This window comes from Molothrus ater, chromosome 3 (genome assembly GCF_012460135.2).
Source record: "Molothrus ater isolate BHLD 08-10-18 breed brown headed cowbird chromosome 3, BPBGC_Mater_1.1, whole genome shotgun sequence".
Lineage (NCBI taxonomy): Eukaryota > Metazoa > Chordata > Aves > Passeriformes > Icteridae > Molothrus > Molothrus ater.
In genome coordinates this window covers 15,388,237-15,411,155 of record NC_050480.2, presented here as the reverse complement: position 1 = coordinate 15,411,155, position 22,919 = coordinate 15,388,237, and the positions used below count along the sequence as shown (strand labels likewise).

General features: G+C 43.2%; 1 protein-coding gene across 2 annotated transcripts in view; it reads right to left on the bottom strand.

Moving 5' to 3' along the window:
• Positions 1 to 2,177: 2,177 nt before the first annotated feature.
• SPRED2 (sprouty related EVH1 domain containing 2) overlaps positions 2,178 to 22,919 on the bottom strand; it is a 59,471-nt gene continuing 38,729 nt past the window's right edge. For both annotated transcript variants that reach the window (XM_036380005.2, XM_036380006.2), the window contains exons 5-6: positions 6,045 to 6,194; positions 2,178 to 5,632 (exon numbers count right to left, since the gene is read on the bottom strand). In XM_036380005.2, coding sequence (XP_036235898.1) covers positions 4,982 to 5,632; positions 6,045 to 6,194 — 801 coding nt within the window. In that variant the 3' untranslated portion in view covers positions 2,178 to 4,981. The remainder of the gene's footprint in view (positions 5,633 to 6,044; positions 6,195 to 22,919) is intronic.

Here is a 22,919-nt window from a genome sequence, read left to right as displayed (position 1 = left end):
CTTGGACTTGTTTTCACAACAGGGGTAAGTCTGTTTTGCACATTTAAATTACAAACTCTCCAAGCAGAGTGAGATAAACCTCCAACCCAGTGATTAAAGGAGGCCAGGTGAATTCTCCTCATGCCCCTGAAAGCAATGCCAAGCAGCTGCACTGCTGAGAAATGCTCTTTATCTTTGTCCCTTAGAGAAGAACAGAGCTGGAGGGAACCACACTGGTTACCCCTTGCAGTTGCCCTCCACTCACTCTGCCATTCCTGACCTGATGCTGCTTCTATAAGGAGAGGCTTCTTAGAAGCATTTGCAGGCTTCCTGAGGGGGCAGTCAAGAAAATCCTCTCCTTACCCTCTGACTCCTTCATTTCACAGGCTATGAGGAGAACAATTCACACAGGTGGAACTGTGTTGGTCTGAAACCAAGGATGCCATCCCATGGGAAAAGCCTGGGTGTGAACTGGGTCAGCACAGCTGCTGCTTAAATAGGGAAAAGAGAGACCTGGAGAGCCACTCTGACCCAGGCAATGGTAGCTGCACACTTGGTGTCCAGTCCTTGCTAGAAAATGCCAAGCTGCAATTGTCAGACCTTAAAACTCAGCCTGGGTGAAGACATTATTCTAAAATGTATTTTGTGTTACATTTACTAGTGAACTAGATTTTTTTTAAACATAAAATATTCAACATGTCGTTTCATATGGCTGCAAGCTTACAGTATCTGTGTTCTCTCCAATCTCAGTCTCTGATTGCATCCTACCATGAGGACAGAACCTGTCCCAGACAGACAACAGTAGTAAATTATGCTGCAGAAAGTTGGCTGATGCTCATGGTGCCTCGTATCTTGATGACACTTGTGTTTTCCACAGATTCAGTGCCCAAATGTAACGTTTTCTGGTTCAGTTTAGAAATCTCCAGGCATAAGCAACACCTTTGGATTTGTGGATGAAAGCAAGAGGACATTGCAGGCTGCAAGAAACATGGTTTTAGCCAGGCATTTTGTAGGATGAGCTAAATCCAAATGGCGAAGGAATAGGGTCGAAGTTCTTCTCCATTAGTTAAGAGTGATGGACTGTGAGCAATACTTTGCAGCTTTGCTGCTGATGGAGCCAAACACGAACACAAACTGAATAATCTTGTGTGCAGAGTCCTGAACACAGCACCTGACCCACACTGAGCATTTCTCATGAGGGCTGCACGTCTTTTTAAAAAACATACACACATCATCAGTTGTATAATAAATGTACACAGAAATCTTTGTTTATATGAACACATCATGTTTCTAGGAATATGTAAACAAATATAAATGAATAAAAAGTGTGCTTTTTGCCTCCTCTCCTACATACTGCTTGAGGCAGCTTTGTTCTTCAGCAGCAAAACAACCAGCAGCACATAAAAGAGGAGCAACAGCTTTATCATCACTTACCTATGGAAAGAGAAACCTGGGCTCGGCAGATGTGGTTGGTGTTGGCCTGACCAAGCCGTTGGAAATAATTATAAATGTTTAGATATACTCACTGGTTTCTCCCTGATTTCCCCCATTGATTGGTAGCAGCCTGGTATCCATTTAAAGTGGGTTATTCCCTTTCCATGCTAAGCCTCTCTGAGCAGGGATGGCCGTGCCAGGCACCTCAGGCATCTCTCCTTCCCAGTGGCTGCAAACCTGCCCCGTGTGTGCTCAGCAGCCGGGATGGCCCTCGCTCGCTCGGCAGCCACATCTGTGGCCTTGCCCTGCTCCCCCCTTCTCAGAGCCCTGCTGAGATTTTGAAACAAAGCCAAGTAACAACAGCCCTGCACCATCTCCAGCTCAGCCCAGAGCTGTGCGGGCGCTGAGGCCTCAGGGGAGAAAAGCAGGGAGAGCAAGAGGGAGCCTTGGCCGCTGCCATGGCTGCCAGGGCCTACTGGGGCCTGGTGCCGCCAGGCCACGTCCTCCCGCCAAATGCACCAAACATCCAGAAAACACCTAAAAACCACCAGGAAAAACCAACCCATCCTCGTCCTCCCTTGTTGTGTCTGGATGAGAATGGCCTGTGCCCAAGGCTTAGCAGCCTTTGCCACCCAAAATTGTAAAATTGAGCCATTTTTTTCTTAGAAACCCTGAGCTCTGGAGATGCTCCCACATACTGTCTCCCCCTCAGTCCCCAGCCACCTCAACAACAATAAACAGCATAATTCTGACAATAAACGACATCATTTTGATATGATGTATTTGTATTTACACAGTACATTTTAAAGCAATAGCTACACTGATCATACATATTAGAAACAATAAAAAAAGAAGTTAAGAACTAAAATGTACATCATACACTTGTATATATATTTTTTTTACACAGAGGTAAAAAGGCTTATAAAAATCAATACAACAGGGTTTTAACTTTTAGTATATAGATACATAATGATGAGGCTTCAGGCACTTTAATTTGTTAACGTGAGCAATAGCTTGGAAAAAAAAACAAACAAAAACCCAAAACCTTTCCACAACAGGAAAAAAAATTGGTTAATGTTTTTGTTACCACAGATACAAAAATAAAATCTGAATAATTTCTCTCAAATGATTGATGTCAGTATTGCAAAGCTGACTGGGAGAATGCTACACACTGTTCAGCAGCAGTGTGGAAATTAAGGAGAAATATTTACAAAAAACCACCCATTTCTATCCTTGTGCCCTTACACCACTGCCATCACAAACCAAATAACGTACGCAGCAAAATCTACAAGTATTACAAAAACCCAAGAGAAGAGGGAAGAAGGAGGGGGAAAGAAAAAAAATTAAAAAGAGGGACTTTTTTTTTAATAACTTTTATTTTCAGACATACAGAAAGGCTTGGAGTATGTCTACTTTACTTAAATAAATAGGGGCACTTCAAGACCGGACAAAAAACTGTAAGATCTTTTTGTAGTGTTGTGCTTTATAGAGAGAAGATCTTACAGATGTTTGTTTACATGAAACAACTTTTGAGAACAGAAATAAAAGGAAAAGGTTGTTTCAATAATTATTTTTTTACGAGGCTGGCTTGATGTTTACTAGACACCATTGAGAGATTTGTCAACTGCTATTAGGCACAAAATATTTATATTTCATTCAGCAAACCCAGACATATCACCCAGAGTGTAACACTCCATCCCTTTTCCACTATCATTCAATTTTTTTTTCTCCAACTGAAAAAATCCCCTGTAACTGCTATGAATTAAACCTACCCAACTCTATAGTGTATAATAAGCACATTGCATACTTAATTCACGGTTGACTAAAAAGCTGTGATTAATTCTCAGAGGAACCGTTGGGACATTCCACCAAGAAAGAATGGCAAGCGTTCCTTTTACATTTATTTGGCAAATTAATTCTTAAAAAAAAAATCCTCTCTTTTAAGACTGATGTCAATGTGCAATAGAGGGAGGGAAAGGACATGCGCCCACTGGCAATTTACTGCAGAAAGAAATTATGGCAGGAACAGCAGTGCCAGCTTTGACAAGCCAATCCCTAGCTGCCTCAAAGTATTCGGATTGTACTATGCTAGTTAGAGCTCACTGCGCTAAATCTTTTTTTTTATTTTTTAATAAAAATTATTTGGCTATTCCTTGTAATATATTAGAAAAATACTCTTTTTCCAAGCTAATTACAAGCCTTGTACACAAGACAACATGACATTAAAAAAAATAATAATAAAAAAAATTAAAGTAATATTATCCTGCTGTATGCACCTTATGCATCCACTTGATAAACCTGGGTGGTGAACTGGGGAGGGGAAAAGCCAGGCAGATGCCTCAGTCTGGCTCCTGCAAGGACTCACATGCTCCATCCCACACACAGGCTCACAGCAACGTGCTGAGACGTGTGGAAGTATCTGGCAGATTGGGACCGCAGGTCACAGACTGGAAGTAGTAGTTAACATCCTGGCTTTGGATTTTTCAATACCTGCTTGGATTGCTAAATGTTGTTACTACAGTGGACGCGAATGTTCTCATGCTCATGGATACAGAAAACAAACACACACGATTTTCCATATAATCCACCACTTAATGCAGCATTTCCCCAGAATTGCCGTAATAGTGCTTTTGACATTGCATTGTTAGTAATTCTTTGCATATCAACAATTTTCCTCATCTGGAACCTTAGTGTTTTATTCACAGATCTCTACGAAGAAGTTCCCTTTCTTTTTGGGCAGAGCTCTGAAAACACATTTTTCCAATTTTTCCATTTTATTTAGGGAAAAGAGAAAAGCCTAAAATTTAAGTTTCCCCTTCAAGTAGTGGTCTGAAATGATTACAGGTAAGGAGGACTATCAGATTCTCAATGGCTATGTGACTATGGTAACTGAGCCTTACTTTCTGTTCACAGAGCTTTAGGAACAGAGAAATAATTTAAGATGTTTGCTGAAGGAAATGACGATGGACCCTAGAAGAGAAACTGCAGCTCAGATGGCTATTTTTGCTTTGGAAAACAGAACAAAAAACCCAAAGAAAACCAGTGACAGAAATACTGTGTTGTGGTACAAGTTTGTTACTAGCACACCTTCTATACATACACAATAGCTTGACGGTAAGTTAAAATATCTTCCAAGTGAGATCTCATTCACTACACCGTCCCATTTCTAGAAATGCCAAAGCTTGCTAACACGCTGTTGGTACCACACAAGCGGAGGCAAGACAGACATAACCTGGAGATGTTCTACAATCCACCACCATTTAAAGCAGTTCTTCTCTCAAACTCATTTTAAATGAAAAAAAAAAAATTTAAACATGTACAAGACAGTCTGTTTTGATTACAGATTAATAATACAAAAGTCTATGCTGTAGGTTAGTTAGTTAGAACAGTTGATGAGCAAATCAATGCAGTGTGAGCCCCAGATGACCCAATGTAAAGTGATCCAAACTGGTGGTTTCCAGATGCTGTCGGGCACAGTGGCTGCATTAAAGTGAGTGACCGCAGTGCTCCAAAACCAACGTGTTCCTTGAACTACAGGAAAAACCTAACACTTTGAATGCATCTGTAGTCATCCAGCAGCTTTGTGTTTTCCACCACAGCACCTGCACATGACCCCACAGTGGTAACAAGCCCGAAGCGGCAAGTAACAGCACATACATGGAGCAATGAAAGACAAGGCGATAAGGGCCATCCACCGGAGGCAAAACATTTCATCACTGGTGTCACACGAGCAAGGATCTGTATAGTCTCCTTCTGGGTCGGACATACAGTGATAGAGCATAGTGTCTGCGCACCACATACAGCTCACTCGATGGATGCAAGTCTTGACGCGGTCTGGAGCATCCTGGCATTGACCCCGCTTGTTCTCCTCGTGGTTGAACATGTCCCTGCAGTACACGCACCGCGACCTCTCACCATCTTCCTTCCGCCTGGGCTTGAATTTGACAGGTTGAGTCTTTATCACAGCACCCTTGGTATCTTCACCCAGGTCAAAGTCCGAGTTGTCTACATAAGGATAAGTGTATTCGTGTTTTGAGGCCTCGCTTTTGGCAAAACGTACGTAGGAGTCCATGTCATCAGGATCAAAGTTCTTTCCTCGTGCTGGGGCATGGCGATAATCCTCATACCCAGTCATCCAAATCTTCTCCCGAGGATTGATGCGCACTATCTCCTCATCATCATCTGGAAAGTTGACGTGCCGGTAGGATCGTGGTACTGACTGTGGAAGTAGGAAGGAGATGAGGAGAGAGAAAAGATAAATAAGCTCATTTTGCTACTGGTAATCACTGTCTCCTTGCTTCCTGAAGAGCCAATACTTAGAAACTTTGTCTTTCCTTCTTTATATGCCCTTCACCATGATCCATCACGGACTTTTCCAGCCTTTGGCTCATGAGGGAGTAAAACTGTCACAGTCCTACACTGGCCTGCATGCATGTGGTACAACAGAACATGCTAAACCAGTGTTACCTCTCCCTTCTCCTCTTTTTTTAATAACAGGAAGCCATTTAAAGCTAATTGAGAAGGAAATGGAGAGAACAGAAGGAGGGAGCTGTCTCAGGCATGTGGAGGAAAACCAAACACTGGCAGACTCTGGCAGACACAGAGGTAGCAACACTGGGAAGAAACCTTACTTGTTCTAGATGGTAGTGGTCAGAGCTGTAATGGTCGTGAAGGTGTCCACGAGTGCAAATTCTTCGATGTTCACAGGATGCAGGAGAAGCCAGAGTTCGCACAGGCTGTTCCCTTTTCTGAGAGGAGTTGGAGGAGCTATCTGTAGCATTCTGTTTTAAATGGAAAGGGGAAAAAAATTGTCATGCATTCAGCTGTTACAGCACAGGGCATTAAGAGATGTTTTGCCACTCACTGACTTTGCACACACCTGCAGTATTGGCAACACCTGACCGCTGGAGGCTTAATGAAATTTCACATAAAATACTTGAAAGAGGCAGATCTGTTGCCAGGCCATAAAAGCTGTCACCACACACATGGAAAAATAATATGCCATAGCCTGCCCGTGACATATTCACCAACACCACTTGTATTCGCTTGGCATGTTATACGTTATCCTGGGCATGGTGGGATGATGAGTGCTCACCAGGAGCTACCTCCGAAGAGCAAAGTTAAACCCCGGCAAATGACGCAATCCTGTAGGTCCTGAGGGCTCAGAGAGAGCATCTGTGTGCCCAGGCCGTACCCCACCAGTCACCCAGGCTACAAAAATACTGGCAATTTTGTTAACCTTTACACATTCTCCAAACACTCACGGAATTCCAGTTCATCATCAGCTACTTGAATATCAGCTTTCCTTTAAAAACTTCAGGCTTTTTTTTCTTGTTTTGTCACTTTTTTGAAACTCACTAGTACTGTGCAATGAATGTTACTTGTATTTTTATACATTCCTGCCTCCCTTTGAGCACTTTCTTTAGGTTAATTAGTTACATCATTATGCAACAATGATTGTGAAAGGGTGAAACATCACACAGTAACATGCTGTTGCCAATACCTACTGCATCTTAACAATCCTATTGCTCTTCCTGCAGAAACACACAAAGAAGTAATAATGTCAGCCACCATCTCTCCATAGCCCTTCCTTGGTTAAAACAGTTGCCATACAATATTCAGGATTTTGCCCATTAATTCTATTTATAAGTTTTGGGCTTTTTCATAGTACCATGAATATCTATGGACAAATGTTAAATGCACCAGCAAACCAAGAGCAGGGAAAAGAGAGCCTCCATGCACAACAAGCAGAACAGCTGTAGCACTGCATGTGCCTGAAACCTTGGTGCCTGAAATAAAAGAAATCTCCACCCCACCCTCCTCTCAACTAACAAGATGTGCTGCAGCTACAAGTCCATGGTCCTGATTGCCACTGCAGTCAGCTGAGACTGCACAACTAGAGCAGAGAAGAATTGTATCAGTAGTAGCAGAAGACTGGTTTTACCTGAAAAACCTTCTCTCCTTGTCAAGAATGCACTCTCTAAATACTATTTTCCAATGAATTGCACCAGATGCATTTCTTGCTCCAAGAATACAAGAACCCTCTTTGTGATTTGTTTATTCTGAAAACAACATTCTGAAAGACTCTGTCCAAAGGTGAGAACACCTTGAAGCATTACAACACAAAAACAGATGTTGGTTCTCTTTAACTCTTGCAGCACTTTAAAAGCACCGAACTCCCAACTTATTTTGTTGAAAGCAAATACACAGTTGTTTGCAGTGTGATGTAAAGCCAGGCTGGGTTATCTGAGAGGTACAACAAGCAGAATGAGTTTTGAATGGCTGACTCCCATTAAGAACAGACTTTTAATACGTGTGTTTGTTTTAGGTTTTTTTTTTTAAACAAGTACACAGAAGCAAATCAACTCTTAACATAGTTAACAACACCTCTAAAGTGGAACCAATATTCAGGCTGCACCAATATTCAGGCTCTTTTAAAAACGAGGCTTCATCAGTCTTCATAACTTATTAGACAAAGGCAGTTCAAATCTGGGGTTTAAACCCTTCAAAGCTAATTCTTGTGGACTTAACTTCAGGCCCTGCAATATCTCACACATTTTGGGGACATTAAAAAAAAAAAGGCAGTTTCTACAAATGTTTTGTAGTAACATAAAGCTTAAAACTTGTTTGAAAACTCTGAAAAGAGTCAGGAGTTAGTTACAACAGCCATATTGGTACTCACAAAAGTACCTTTCCTGCAGAGCTGTATATGGTGCAGACCAAGATGCTGAGCTGTGATTTAAGCTTCTCAGAAAGCCACACAACACACCCCATGGCCCAGGCAGCCCCAGCCTGCTCTCAAAGCGAAACTTCAACTGACATGAAGCAAAAAAGAGGCAGGGCCTTAAAATGGCACCATGGCAGGCAGCAGGATCCTTCAGCTTCAGTGGATCCACAGCTGAACCCTGCTGGGACAAGCCTTTTGTGGATACACTCCGAAAACATCATGGGTGTTCATGATCCAAACAATGCAGCCTGGGGGAAACAACCCAGTAGGAGGTCATTGTACATACCGTCCTGCAACTGCCTCCCTGTCCTGGATGAAAATAAAAATCCCACCCAAACTAGATATAACTCCTTGATAATCTCAGCAGGGCAGCTGGGAGCTATAACCAGCCCTCCAAGCACTGCGCTATTTGCTGCCTCTCTGGGAAGACAGCATTTCTGCAATACGCAACTGGAAAAGAGCTTGTAGTGATTTTTATCTTGCCTGATTTGTATCTACCTTTGCTATCCTCCACACCTTCTTCTCCCTTTAGACCCGGTGGGGCAACTGAGCCTCTCCTCCACATGTGTTGACACGGCTACAAAACCTGTTTGCAGCATACCAGAGGCTGCGGCACTGCTCTCCACTTTCACCTTATTAAAAATTGCTGCATTTCCACATTCAATGTCCTCAGATTAGATGGGCAGTTTGCCGACACAAATACTCACTCTAAGCACCCAGAAAGGGGAAATCAACCTATCTAAGACTGGGTCTCTGCTCACTTGTCCATAAAGAAGTTTATGCTGACTCCTGGTTGGTGACACTAAAGGCAGTAACTGGGTGACAAATGCAGTGTCTGCAGAGTTACCTTGCTGACCATCAGCTGGGATAAGCACTGGTACTTTCCAAAAACCAATATTCCACCAAGGTCCCTCGCTATTTCAAACTGACATAGGGGAAGAGTGCTCTTAACACACATGAATGCATGGTCTGAGGACTGAAGAAAACAAAAGAGGTAGAAAATTCCTACCTCCCAAGCAGAAGGTCACCAGTGAAACCCACAGGCCCCTCACCTGTGCTGGTGGGCACACTCATCAGTGACATGAGGAAAGAGATGAACAAGATGATGACACAGTTTCCAGATGAAACTTGTTATTCACAAGAGTCAAAATGAAAGTTGACCCTGAAAACTTTGCTTAAGAATCTCATAATGCAGAGAGACTTTTAACATGCTGGATGCTAAAAAACCCCCAAACATAACTAAACCTAAAGAGCAGTGTGACATAAACACCTTGATCTGACACACAGAATGATGCCCTCTGAGCCAGTTATTGCTGGCCAGGAAAGAGGTGTTGGGATTAAAATAGGCAGCTCTGTGACAGTGTCCACTTGGTGGCTCAGCAACAGGGTAAAAAAAAGACAACCACCAAAGCACCGCATGTACCTCCTGTGCTGCTCCAAGCTGTCTGTGGTGCTGGCCCTCTCCACCCTGTCCCAGTAAGGGTATTTCCATCATTGCAACCTCACAGAGCCATGGCCAGCACCACAGAGGACATGGGATGGCTTCTCAACAACAGCTAACTAAATAGCCTGGGTCTCTCCAGCCCGGGAAAGAGATCATGGAAGGGACCAAGAAGATGAGAAGTCTACTGAATTGTGAATCCCATAGGAATGTGAGCAGGGAGGGTTTATTCTTCTAGTATCCTTCAGAAAGTAAGATCACAAAGCATTCACTGGAACAGGCTCAAATAAGGTTCAGGCAGAAGGAGGTACTTCTGATGGTGGCTATAGCTAAACTGAGGTTCAAGAAGCCAGAGGGAAACCCTCAGAAGAAATGAAGTGACCAAGGATTAGAGGCATGATGATGCTTCAGGCCTCTGTAAGTCTTCTGTCTTCTCAATGCCCCTCCCCTGTGACTGAACCTGGACTTGGTGACCAGTGAAAATCAGGCATATTCTCAAAGAAAAGGCACACTCATCCTCAACCAAGTGCCACTAAGAACAAATGACGGTAGGACTTTGTCCGTGAGGGAAGCAGGGAACAGCTTCTGTCCCCCACAAGAAGACTGGGACTTGGCTGGGATTATCTACCATCAGCATAGCAGGCAAAATTTTGGGGAGGGTGGTGAAAGGTGGAAACATGAGATGCTTGCTGTAAATCTTCCAAATACAAACACTCACCTACAGAAATACATCTAGAAAGGATGTGGCCTCCAGACACAGGCTATTTCACTGATGGAAAATCAGGTCCTAAACTACTGAGCCACTGGTCTCTCAGAGAAACACCATATTCTTCTCAAACCTGTTAAAACCAATCCAGCTCCAGCATTTTGTTTTGAGGGGAAACTATTGAAAACATGCCCAGTAGTCACAAAAGAGAAAAGAACCCAAGACTAAAAGTTGTTGGGACAGGGATTCTGATAACAAACTCTGTTTCAACATGCCCTCAAATGCTCAATTATGAGAGATTTGTGCTGCTCATACCAGAACCTTCTGAGTGCTATAGCAGTCACAAACTCTTGTGCTTTCACTGCCTGGATAACAAAATCATTAATCACGACTGTAAGAGTAATTTTATAAAACCTGTGCAACACATTTCCTGCTGCAAGTGAGCTGGACGTATCTGAGCAAGCACACGTACTGCATGTGTTGAAGAAACAACACCAGGCTTCTACAGGCAAATGATGGCACTGTGGTAATTTAAACAAAGAAAAGCATGTCCTTGTTTCCCCCTCAGACTTTCAGAAGTGACTCATTAAATTAAAAAACCCCAGTCATTAGTAAAGAGGATTATGTTAATCATTTACTGCAGTTTATTTCTCATTGAAATGGATTTGTTACACAAGAAGGCTAATCAGATACCTAAGCAATAAGCACAGATGATCATCTTTGAAAAAAAACCACGAGAAAAGGCAGACTTCTCTTGCTTCTGAACTGGACTGATCACCTTGCCTCTAATGGCTTCACAGAATAGGTTCACTCTGTGTGATGCAACATGCAAGGCTGACTACAAGAAAGATTCCTCTCAGAATTATGAAGCAATACAATCTGTGGCAGCTTGTCAGAAATTGGTTGCCAGAGGGAAATTATGGAGTTCTGTCACTTAAAACTTCCAGAAGTGCTCTCTGCCAGCTAAAGGATTTGCAAGTTTGCTGTAAAAAATAACTGTGGGTCAAGCAAGACAAGATTTTTTTTTTCCTCTCTAGAATGGTTAATGGTTGCATGAAGCAGGGGGGAACAGATGTATCATGATGTTGAACAATTAGCTTTGCAAATAATGGTCCTGAAGGAATCAAACCCCCATGCCAGCCTGGCCTTTACAAAGCACAAGCCAATCTGCTCTCTACTGCCCCTCTCCACTTTTCCCATCTCCCACTGCCATGCAAGCCCACACAGCACAACATCCAAGGGAGCCTCTTGACATGCAGCAGAGAAAAGCAAAACTTCACCTTTACCGAAGGCATCCTTCTGCAACAGCCAAAGCTCCCTGCAGCAGCTCCTGGGTCCACCTGCTGAAGCCTGACCATGCTGAAGAAGAGCCCAGTGCCACCTCATCTTTTGAGAAGGCATCCCCACCATTCCCAGGACAAGAAACCCAGCTCTGCTTGGGTTGAGGATGAGCCTGGAAAAGCAACAGCCAAAGAGCTGCATCCTCCCATGCCACAGCCCAACCAGCTCCGGCCGAGACCTCTGCAATGAATGGGCTCCCCACCAGCAGCCGGAGCCTTGGTGTGCTCTGCCCAGGTGCAATCCCTCAGGAGCCCTGGCACAATCTCACTTGACCCTTTGCTTTCACTGGGATATGGGGAGGCACAGCTGTGCTATCAGTCCGGAAAGGAAGAATGATAAAACCAGCAAAACAGCTCAGCAAGCGAGTGATACCGAGCTCTGTGCCGGCCTGGGCCTTATCTACGGAGCTGCTGTTTAGGAACATCACAAAGAGGAAGTCTGAGAGTTATTTCGGATGCGTGGCAGAGAAACTTCCACCTCTCCAAAGAAATTAAGATAAAATATAGTCTCCCAGAACTCCCTCAGCCTAATCTTGCCAGACCAGAACAAGTCTTTCCGTTCTCCTCCAGCTTTTTAAAATTTTATTTTTAAAGCCTAAAGAGAAACAGCACTTCTGACTTTCACAGACAGTGGAAAGACAGCACAAATCCTAAATTTTGTCTCGAAACACCTTTTTCTCTCTATTCAAGACATTTAGAAAAGGGAACAGCTGACATTTTCCATCAACCTCTAACTGTGCCCTGTATACTTAAGACAGCCCATTTCAAAGAGACCTTAGATGATCCAAGTATTAAGAAAAAGATTCAGTGTTAAAAATCTTTTAAGATTTGAGACTCCTGTCTCCTAAGCACAAGCTTTTAATTTGTCACAGCAATACAAAACCATAGAAGAAAATGCTTTTGTCAAATTTCTATTTGTTTCCCATCACTGAAGACAAGACAGAAATTGTATTGCAGAAAATTGCTTCCACACATTTTTGAAACATTTTGCCACTCTCATCCACTGGGGATGGCTGGAGCTGAATGTAGTTCTACTCTGCTGAAAGTCTGAAGGAAAAGCTTCATGTTAGATCACATGTCAGTTCAGTTCAAAGACAAATTGGCTGTACACAACCATTACAATAAGCATGGATTCAGACTTGTCCAATACCAGAACAGGAGTAGAATTTCTCAAATGTTTTCTAGTCATCCCTGAAACAAATACCAATATAAAGTGCAGACAGCTAGCTATTTTTTACTGCTACCTTTTCTTATTTTAAGTTTTTGTGGTTATAGCTTTTAGTGCCATAAAGATGCTGGTGGCTGTGCTGGCTGAAGTCAGCAAAACTTAAGGAACATTTATTAGAATTCAGCACACAAGATCATCTCCATTAAACTCCTGCTAAACCCAACTCTGGCATCATTGGGCAGCTCTGCATGGGCCACAGATGTGGCTTAACAGCTCACTTCAAGAAGCGAAAAGAATATATGAGACTCAGACACGATGAAATGACATGACAAACACTCAGATGTGGTAAGGGGGGGAAACCTCAGGGAGATTTTCCTGTTTCACTACTTGCCTCATGCAAGGCATCAGACATGTCTGCAAAAGCAGGCATTTGAAGAGATACAAAGAGAAACTTTGTTTGCAGAAGTCAGAGGAGGACTGAAGTAAGTCAGTATCCCATTTTGCTGGGACTGAGACCTGGACCAGAGGCCCTGAGCAGGTCTATTCAGCATTTCCTTCCCAGGATACCCTTCCCCCTTACTGCAACACTGGGCTAGAGCACTGCTTCAATGGAAAGTCTTTGCATCAGGTACTTACAAGGGAAAACCAGAATGTTTTAAGGGGGGGGAAAAACCCAAACCATAAGCGCAGCTTCTAGGGACAAGCCCCCAGGCAGCACAGCAATCCCACAGTACAGTGGTGAGAGCAGGGTGGCTCTGTCTACCCACAAGGTGCTTGTGTCCTCATCCATGTGGAAAGCCTCTCCTTACCAGAACTCCTACTCTTTCTTCATTCCTGCAACTCCTCTGTGCTGTGGCCTGACTGGATTTCTCCGTGCTGAGACATGCTACACTGCTTCAACAGGATCTTTTTACTTAAACCTGGGAATTGTTTTAACTAACCAATTGCTTAAAACCATCTAGGGATAGAGGCTGGCCTTTCCCTTTTGCAGAGGATCTGTTAATCTGTTTATACCTTGAAAATGACATCGTGGTATGGATTACAGCATTGTTGGATGCTCCAGCATCCAACATTTGTGCTTGTACAGCTCTGCAAAGATCAGCAGAGCCACTTTCTCTAACAATATTATCCACATTACCACAGCTGTCCTCTGCTAAGGCCAAGAGAATGGCCACCATGGTCTGAACTGCTGAGGGGAGGTGATGGCCACTGCTTCTCTCCCCCACCAGTGCCACCACCTGCTCTGTGGGCAAGCGTGGGAGCAGGACCACAGGAATGCAGCCCAAAATCACTTTTGCATCAGCTCCCTGACCTCAGCTGACCATCCCTGTGGTGGCACAGAGAGCAGAGGTGGGGGAAGCTGGAAGGGGAGCTCCTAATTTTCAGGTGCTGACAGGGAACTTAGCACATCTAACACTGCCAAAAAACGTGCCTTTGGCAAGATGGGTAAAGAAATAAAGGAACAAAGTTCATAAGGGGGTGTTAAACACTGGACAGCTGAGCGCAGCTGGGAACAGATGGCTCCACAAAACTCACCATGAATCCCAGCTCTTCTATACAGAAACTTTCAAGGAGGGAGCAGGGAATAATATAAGGGGGGAAGAAAAACACTACAGAAAATTAAATTAGCCAAGCTAAAAGAATTGATGCACCTAAACCATCATTAATGTCTTTGATGCACTTAATCCATCATTAATGTCTTTGCTATGTACGCTGCAGCCTCTAAATCCAGCAGTGCTCCTCCTATATAATACAACAGGCTGCAAACAGAGGGAGAAAAAACGAAGTTAAATGCAAACTTCCCACAGAAGACTGATACGATATTTTAGGAAGTCAGTTAGGGGTCATTTATTCACACAGTTATGAACATCGATGATATTTTAGCTGGAATTTATCACCAAAATAGAATCCAACAGCTGATGCAAACTTTTAAAATATCCTCTTCATATGCACTGCAAATATGTCAGGCTCTGCTTAAAAATGTAATGGCACTTATTTACTTCTGTCTTTCCTTCTCCTCTTGCAGAAAGTGCCAGAGACATATGAACTGCTTCCTACAATCACTTCATAAAGTATTTACAAGATACAGGGCAAGAAGACCCTTAACAAAATACAGGTGAGGGAAGGAAACAGGCCTATTTAGATGCAGTTCATTATAATGCATTTCAACACTGGGCAGAGGTCCACTCTGAGCTCCCCAGACTCTGGTATTCTGTTTTTCATCTTCAGTTACTACCAAACACATCCTGGGGGGCAGAGGGGACACCACCTTACAATATTTTTTCAGTCAGAAAATTGTGAGGTTTCTTTATGGCTTTTCTTTCGTTCTTTCTTGCTTTCTTTTTTCTTTCTAGGGGTGAGAGGGGGAATCTGTCAACTTAAAGAAAAATATTGAAGCCTCATATAAAAAGCATGTCTCATTGCGAAGCTTTACCAAACTACTCATTTTCTTTCCCAAATTCTCCAAAAAAAGAAAGCCCAAGGAAACAAACAAACAAAAACCCTCCAACTCCAATCATCTGAGAGGATCCAAAAGTCAAGGACACACTCCAGGCAGCCTCAACTCTCTGTCTGTTTTGGGTTTTTCTTTTCTACCTGTTACACAAGACAACAGATTCAAATCAGATTTGCCAGTGTTTACACAGCAGGTGGGAATTACAGGCTCCTTCACGAAGAGGAGAGCAACTCCTTGGCCCCACAGTTCCCACTCAGCTCCCCTCCTATCACTGCCCAGACATGCTCCAGCTCAGCACCAGGAGCCAAATGCTTTTCCCCGTGCCAATGGTGCAGAGAGCTCTTCCTGCTCGCTGCCGACCTGCATCCCTGGCTCCCACCGGGGTATGTGCCAGGCAGCCATTCCCTAATCCCTCCTGCTGCAGTACAGGAAGCTGTCAGTCATCGCTCTGCCCTGGCCAAGGCGGCCTCCTTCCAACAGTGTTTACACCCCGTGCTGCATCTACTCTGTCTGTCACCTTCAAAGGCAGTGCCTGGGGCCAGCCAGGACACCCCACATCCAGCTGTCCCTGCTGCCTCCTCCTGCCCTGGGACAAGGCATTTTGTTCCAACACAGCAGCCAGTGAGACTGCAGCTTACAAATATAGCTGTCTGCTGAAAGCCACTTCCTCAGGTTGGATATGCAAGTAATGGAAAAGGCCATTTTCTGCCTCTGTCAAATTTTCAAGCACCCTGAAGCCGAAAGAAAGGCCTATACACTTCAAAGGCTGACTGCATAGCCCAGATTAAAGAGGGAACCTAATGGAAAGCTGCAGTCGTATCAACCATGTATTTTCAAGGTAAAAGCATACATCTGGCCATAACACATCCCCATCAACACAGCCTCAGCTATCCTGGCATCTCCTTCCAGTCTCAACTGAAGGACGAATTTCACAGTAGAAACATGAAGGAGAAAAATGCCACAAATCCTAAACCACACACAAGTGCAAGAACCACCTTACTTGTATCACCAGCACAACAGAGGTCTTGCAGAAGGCAATGGATGCAGGGCTAGGGGTATGCAATAAATTTCAGGTGGCACCATGAATGTTAGTGGGGTGGCAGAGGGTTTTTGCCTCCCGCTCAGCCCATCAGCTCCAGTTTCCCTTGAGCCAGCACTTCTGCTTTTCCAGCCCTACAGCAAGCTGGCTCCAGGAGCTAAACCACCGGAAAAGTATTCACTTTCTTTTATAGGGCTAGTTTTTGGTTCACTTCCCTAGGTTGGCTCAGCACAGAGTCAGCTGTGTTAGGAAAAGGGGGATGGAGTAGCTGGTCTCTGATCTGCTGAGGCTAAAGATGCATCAGTCAAGTTGCATCCCTCAGCAGTGGTTTCATATAGGTGCTAAAAAAACTCCTGCAGCCCCAAAATCCTGCTCCCTCACATCAACTCCACTCTTGGCATGACTGTGCTGCAAAAGCAAGGTGGGGGAACTGGGCTGGCTGAAAAATAACTGGTTTTTCACAGGCATCTTGACTCAAATCAGGTTCCCCTTACATAATACCAAAGAAATGCCCTGGGAACCACAGCTGAACAAAAGCAAAAGTAAAAAAAAACCAAACCCCCCCAAAACAAACAAACAAACAAACCCCTTTCCCACTCTGTTTTACTGTATGTTATGAAAGGGCAATTTACCCTTGGTTGTATTTGTTTCTGACACATTTGTGCCTTAAATACACAAATGCACTACAGCATGCAGTTTCAGATTAATTAAAAGGGAACATTCTCATAAACAGCTTGACACTTTAACTCATCATATAGTTTAAGTACATTACTAGACAGCCAAATTATTTTTTCAGAAGACAAACATGCAGCTAGCTGACTGCAAGAGTGAAACAGTGCTACAACACACTCTGATCACAAATTCACCAGCTTGAAACTACAGCTGGAGAGGCACCAGCCAAGTCACCTTTGTACAAGGAATCCTACAGGCAGGTCTCCTGATGACCCTTTTTATCTTAAAGGTCATCCTGCAAGAAAACAACACCTTCAGCAATCTGAAGATTACTTAAATTCATACAAGTCAGGTTATACATAACAAAAATAATAGAGTACAAAATGTAAAGAGCTGGTACACTGAAATACACCATATCATCATCCAAGCACAGGGAAAGAACAAAATGGGTGTTGAGAAGGAGAAAAGGAGAGGAGGAAAGAATTAGGAGAGGAGGAGAGAAGGAAATCGCTTTTCAACTGCTGGGGCAAACTGAACAAAACTGAATACTTAACTGGTGCACAAATTACAACACAAGTTCTGGCAAGATGCAGCTATAAGGAAACTTCCACCACAGCAAAAGATCAAATTTCCGTTTCCTGCAGGATATATCCCAATCCTGCTGCACGACCAACTGTGTTTGTATGTGGGAATGGTACAGAGCCAAAAAATACACTACAAAAAATGGTCTTGAGAGGAAGAATTGTGACAAGAGAAATTGCTTACCCTCAGCAAAGTAGCTCAACACATCCCAGTCATTGCTATAATTAGCTACATAAAAACTACAGGGCAGTGAGCCTTAGAGTATCTGATAGCAATGCAGAAACTTTTTGTTTAATAACTTGTTCTTCTTATTTGTAATTCACTAAGAGTGAAACAACACCAAAGCAACGGAAATTCAGTCAATTTGGGAATTGTGTTAAAATGCCAATTTCTGATCTGCAGTAAGAAAAGCATGTTTTACCTATCAGAGAGTGACACAAAAGCAAAAAACCCCTCATGATAAATACAATAAAGCAATACATAAATCGTGCAAGACCTTTACTCCCCCCTCCTTTCTTTTAAAGAAAGCAAACAAACCTTCAAACTTTCTCCTATCTGCTCCCTTGAGCTCTTCACTTACATCTTATGAATCTGTTATATACAAAAGAATAAATAGATTTTATGTTCTGTGTACCTCCACACCACAGTAATTTTTATATATCCTTCTGTCCAAATGACAGGTTATGACTAAGAGTAAGCAAGGACAATCTATAGGCTGAAGTAGGAAAAGAACAGCTGCCTTTCCAGATGATACCACTGTTTCAGTGACAATAGTATTGAATTATCAGTGAGTACAGCCTGCTTGTATTAGCAGAAACAGCAAGAAAATAAATGGGTTAATTTCCAGCACCACTTGAAAGAAACAAGAGATCCTGAAAGAAAGGGAGAAATACAACACTAGAAAATAAACCTGACAGCCAGAGAAAAAACTTTCCACTTGACCTTCCCCACTGAAAAATCTCTTTCAGAATTGGTATCCATTCCCATTGAGTGATGTAAATTTGTGTGGGCAAAGTTAACCTGAAGGCAGGAAAAAACCCCAAACAGATAAAAAAGCAGCTAGCCTTAAAACTGGTGGATAGTCAGGATCTTTTCAGGTTTTTGAGGGAAGGATTTGAGCCTGTTGGTTTTTCTGTGTGTGAATTTCTCTCTTCTTGGCAAGTACTTTTTTTTTCCTTTAAAATCTGAATTAGAATAGCTGTGGTTTACAATGCAAGCCCAAAATCCAGACATCAGAGGATGTGGCTAGCAGCAATGAACCCTTTGGCTGTTCACACAGAGCACAGCTGGCTGCTGGGCAGGAAGAAGAACAGAAGGCAGGCCATCATGTCCTGTCACTGCAACAATCTCCTAGTCGGTCTGCTCAGCCTCACAGAGCAAACATGGTGGATTTGCTCGAGGTGACAACCCCATCATTCCCACAGAGAGCTCTGTGCCTCCAAAATGCATTTCCCCCTTCGGCTATTCGAGGATGGCATTAAGAAAAAAAGGAAACTGCAAGCTCTTGTAGCTCCTCAATCTCTGAGCTCAACTTTTGACTGAAACACATCTCACAACTCAGGCTGATCTACCCTCAACAACATCATTTTCCACAGAGGGCTGGGATGACAGATGCTCCAGCATCCCACAGAACTTATGAATATATTCCAAAGTATTTGGACTGGGTTTACTGTCCACTTTAAAGAAAAAAAGCCACAGTTGTTCTTTAAAAGAACCATCTGAATATGAAATGACTAAGCCAGCAAGAAAAATTAGATTTAGTGTTTATCTAGCTAATATAAATCTTCTAAATTTTAATAGTGAGGCTGTAACATGCTTGAGGCCCAGATGGGAAATGAAAGTAGACAAAAGGTTTCAAGGAAAGGAAGCAGGGATAAATCTGTTTTTTTAATTAGGAAAGCAGAAGAGATGGAAGGGGGACTGTAATGCAAACATCTGCCCCAATATGCACCCATCTGGTGGAGAAGAGGTAATTGTGTCTGTCTCTGAAATGACTGTCAGCAGTGTCCAAGCCACATAACAAACTTCCTAAGTCAAACATCCCCAAGGACAGGAATCCATGTTCTGACAAGAAAAAGGCACAAGGGGCAAAGGATTGTTCCAAACACACAACTTCGTAGTGAAAACATGAGCCTGAAGACTTCTGCTGGAAGTCCAGGAAGAAAAGCAGTGGCAGCAAGATCTGTCTGTATCACCTCAGTGAAGCATGAGAGTATTTCCCCCTTCTTGCAGTTGGGGAACCAACATAACCTTGAAACACAATTCTGCTGCTCAACCATGCACCTCTAGATCATGCCTGCTCGATCTGCCATCCAGGTCTCATATTGAACAAAAAATAGGGTTTTTAAAAAAAATTTGTTGATTATATAAAATACATGGGATTTTAACATGAATATCACACTTGAGTTTTGCTGTGTTCTCCCTTATATTTCCCTTAAAGCTAAAGGAGACTGCAGTCATTTTTAGAGTCACAAACCAGAATAACCATGGGAGCTGCTGCTCCTCCTGCCAGTGGGTGTCTTTTCTTTAGCACCAAAGCAGGCACAAGGCTGCAGATTTATCTGGAAAACACATGAGTGGTGTTTCAGCTGAACTGGTCATAAGGTTTCAGAACAAACACCTCTGCTTTTTCAGATGGGATGCTAAAAGAGGCCATTTCAGGCACTCTGCAGACTCTGGAAGACATTGACCTTTTTTCCTTGGAATCAATTCACAATTTTAACTTTGTGGTCATGTGGGATTATTATCTGTAATTGAAAGTAAAAGTGTAGATTAGGAAAAAAAATTTACACAAGAACTCAATTATATGGCAAATTCTGTGGCTGAGGAATTACAGAATACATTCAGTCCGTATTAAACCCTATTTCTGAAATGAATGTTAATTAAAGAAGGCTGAAGATGCAGGCTGGATGGATGAAGACAAACAGAACAATCTCAGCCTGTTGCAAGGACAGTGTTTCCCCAATGGAGACAGAACGGATGGCCAGTCTTACTCAGATTCCATCTCTTGAGAGGACGATTTATAATGTACAAGACAGAAGAAATTTATTTGCTAACATATGGAAAACATTTATGGGCTCTTTGGAGGATCTGAAACTCAAGAAACACAACTATGTATTGTTAAAACTCTTAAATGGAGATTTCGTTTTAGAAATAAGCATTTTTCAACTCAAGGCTGTGACATTTAGCTCTATACACTGTTGTTTCCTGCCCTGTCAGGTATGAATTTCAGAACAGGTAGTTTGCTGTAGGTCTAAGCCACAGGAGAAGTATTAGCTGGCAAAGTCCTGTTTTTAAGGATATAACCCATGCTTCAGAAAGATGGATGGGGAGTGTTTGCCATAGGGATGGGGCAGGATATTGCTGCCCAAGTTATCATCTCGGCTCTGCAAGTTACAGTCATGGGAGGAGACAAGACTACTGACGTCCAGTGAATGCTCCCACAGCCACAGCTCCACATTATTCAAAACCCCAAAAAAAGTCCACCTTCTGATACAAGAAAATGATCCTCCACTAAGCCACGCAAGGTGACAGCCCACAGGAGAGCTCCACCTCTGAGGCAGGTGTTCTCTTTGCCATGGAAGAAGTAACCTGCTGGATGCCCAGAAGGGCTGCAGGCTGGCTGAGGAATAAACAGAATGGATGATGCACACATGGAACCACACACATCCATACTGGAGCTAACAGGAGCAGGGGCTTTATAGAAGCCCAGTGTCAATCAACAGCCAAGAGCCGTGCCGGGGTCAGGGCTTGTATGGAATGAGGGGGGTGTTCTACAGCTGGGAGCAGTATGTTGGTGCAAACATCTGCGCATGATGAAGTCAGGGTGGCCGGCCACAAAGCAGCCTCAGAAATGTGAAGTTTTAGACCCGCTGTGCTTAAACAGACTGAAACACCTTCAAGAAGAGCAGGACCTCGGGCCAAATATTTGAGGCAGCAGTGCAGCAGCAATGGCTGAGATTTTCAGAGATCGGTAAATGACTGATTAAATGACTCAATCATGCAGATACTTTTGAAAATTCTGCCGCACGCAGTTAAGTTTATTCATGCATGTGTGGGAGAGGGGGAGGATTGTGAAGATTTTAATAACTACCTTAGGAAATAAAAAAGAACAAATGTATTTTCTCTTTAAAACAGAGAAAAAAACCAAACACAAAAAAATCACTGCTGTGGCTGAAAAGAGTTTACAGAAAGCTGCAGAGAAGTTTTGTGTGAAAGGATGACCAAATGGACTACGATACACAAGTCAAAAATACATGCAAAGAAAGAATGGAACAGAAGGGTAAAAATAAAACATTTCACAGCCCTACCAATTTCTTACAGTTTTAAACTGCTCTGTGCTTCAGTATGTTATTTCTGGCTTATGCAGTCTTCATACTTCACCATAACCTACCAGATAAATAGGAAGTTGAGATCTTTGAAGAACTTAAGGACTGCAGGAAAAGGAAAGACTTCATCCCAGAAAAACAAAGACATATTGGGGAAGGAGATGTCCCCAGAGCCTTATTTTTGGAGTATGACAACACATCTACCCTGGTGTGCCATCTTGACAAATAGCACCATGCAAGGTCCCACCACCAGTGAGGTCAGGACCCTCTTGCACCCTGGAGATCACAAACCCCTGCAGAGAGCACTGCCAGGCAGGACACAACTCATTCCCCAGGTGCCAACAAGATGCCAACACTGCTGAAGTTTCCCTCCTTACTAATGCTATTGAGCAGCTTGTTCCTCCTTCTCCATCAGGCCTCCTACCCATAAATGTCTGCATGGCAGGGAGGCACCTGTCACTTCCCCATGGTCAAGTAGGTGGGAAAAATCTCCTCCAGTTCTGGCTCTTCATTCTGAATACAGGAATTTGAATGATTTTGATGCAGCTGGAGAAGGATTCATCCAACTTTTTCTATGTAAAGCACCTCCTACTTAAAGGCAACAAACTGGTGGACAGTCAGTCTTCCTCCTTGTAAAAATCATTCTTTGAGTTTAAAAATCAACACTCAGCCACAAGATTGAGATTGTGGAGAAATTCAGGAGCACTCCCAGGTGCCTGAACAACAGCCAGTAGGATTTTAGCAAAAATATACTCTCCTGTTTCCACAAGCCACTTGTCACTGCTTAAACATTGAGTATTCCAATGCGTAACCTAGTGAGAGCTGGCACACACAAATCCAAGGCACATTTGGACAGTCATCCCCTTTCTGATGAGCACAGAAGAGCCACACATCAAGAGTGACTGTCCACCCCCAGCAGAGCACAGCTAGTCCAGCGGATTTGGGAACAAAGCACGACATACTGGTAAAAGGCTCTGGCTCCACTGGTGCCTCCCCAGCCTGTCCCACCCCAGTGTCTATAAATCACTTCTGGAAGGTAGTTGGGAAG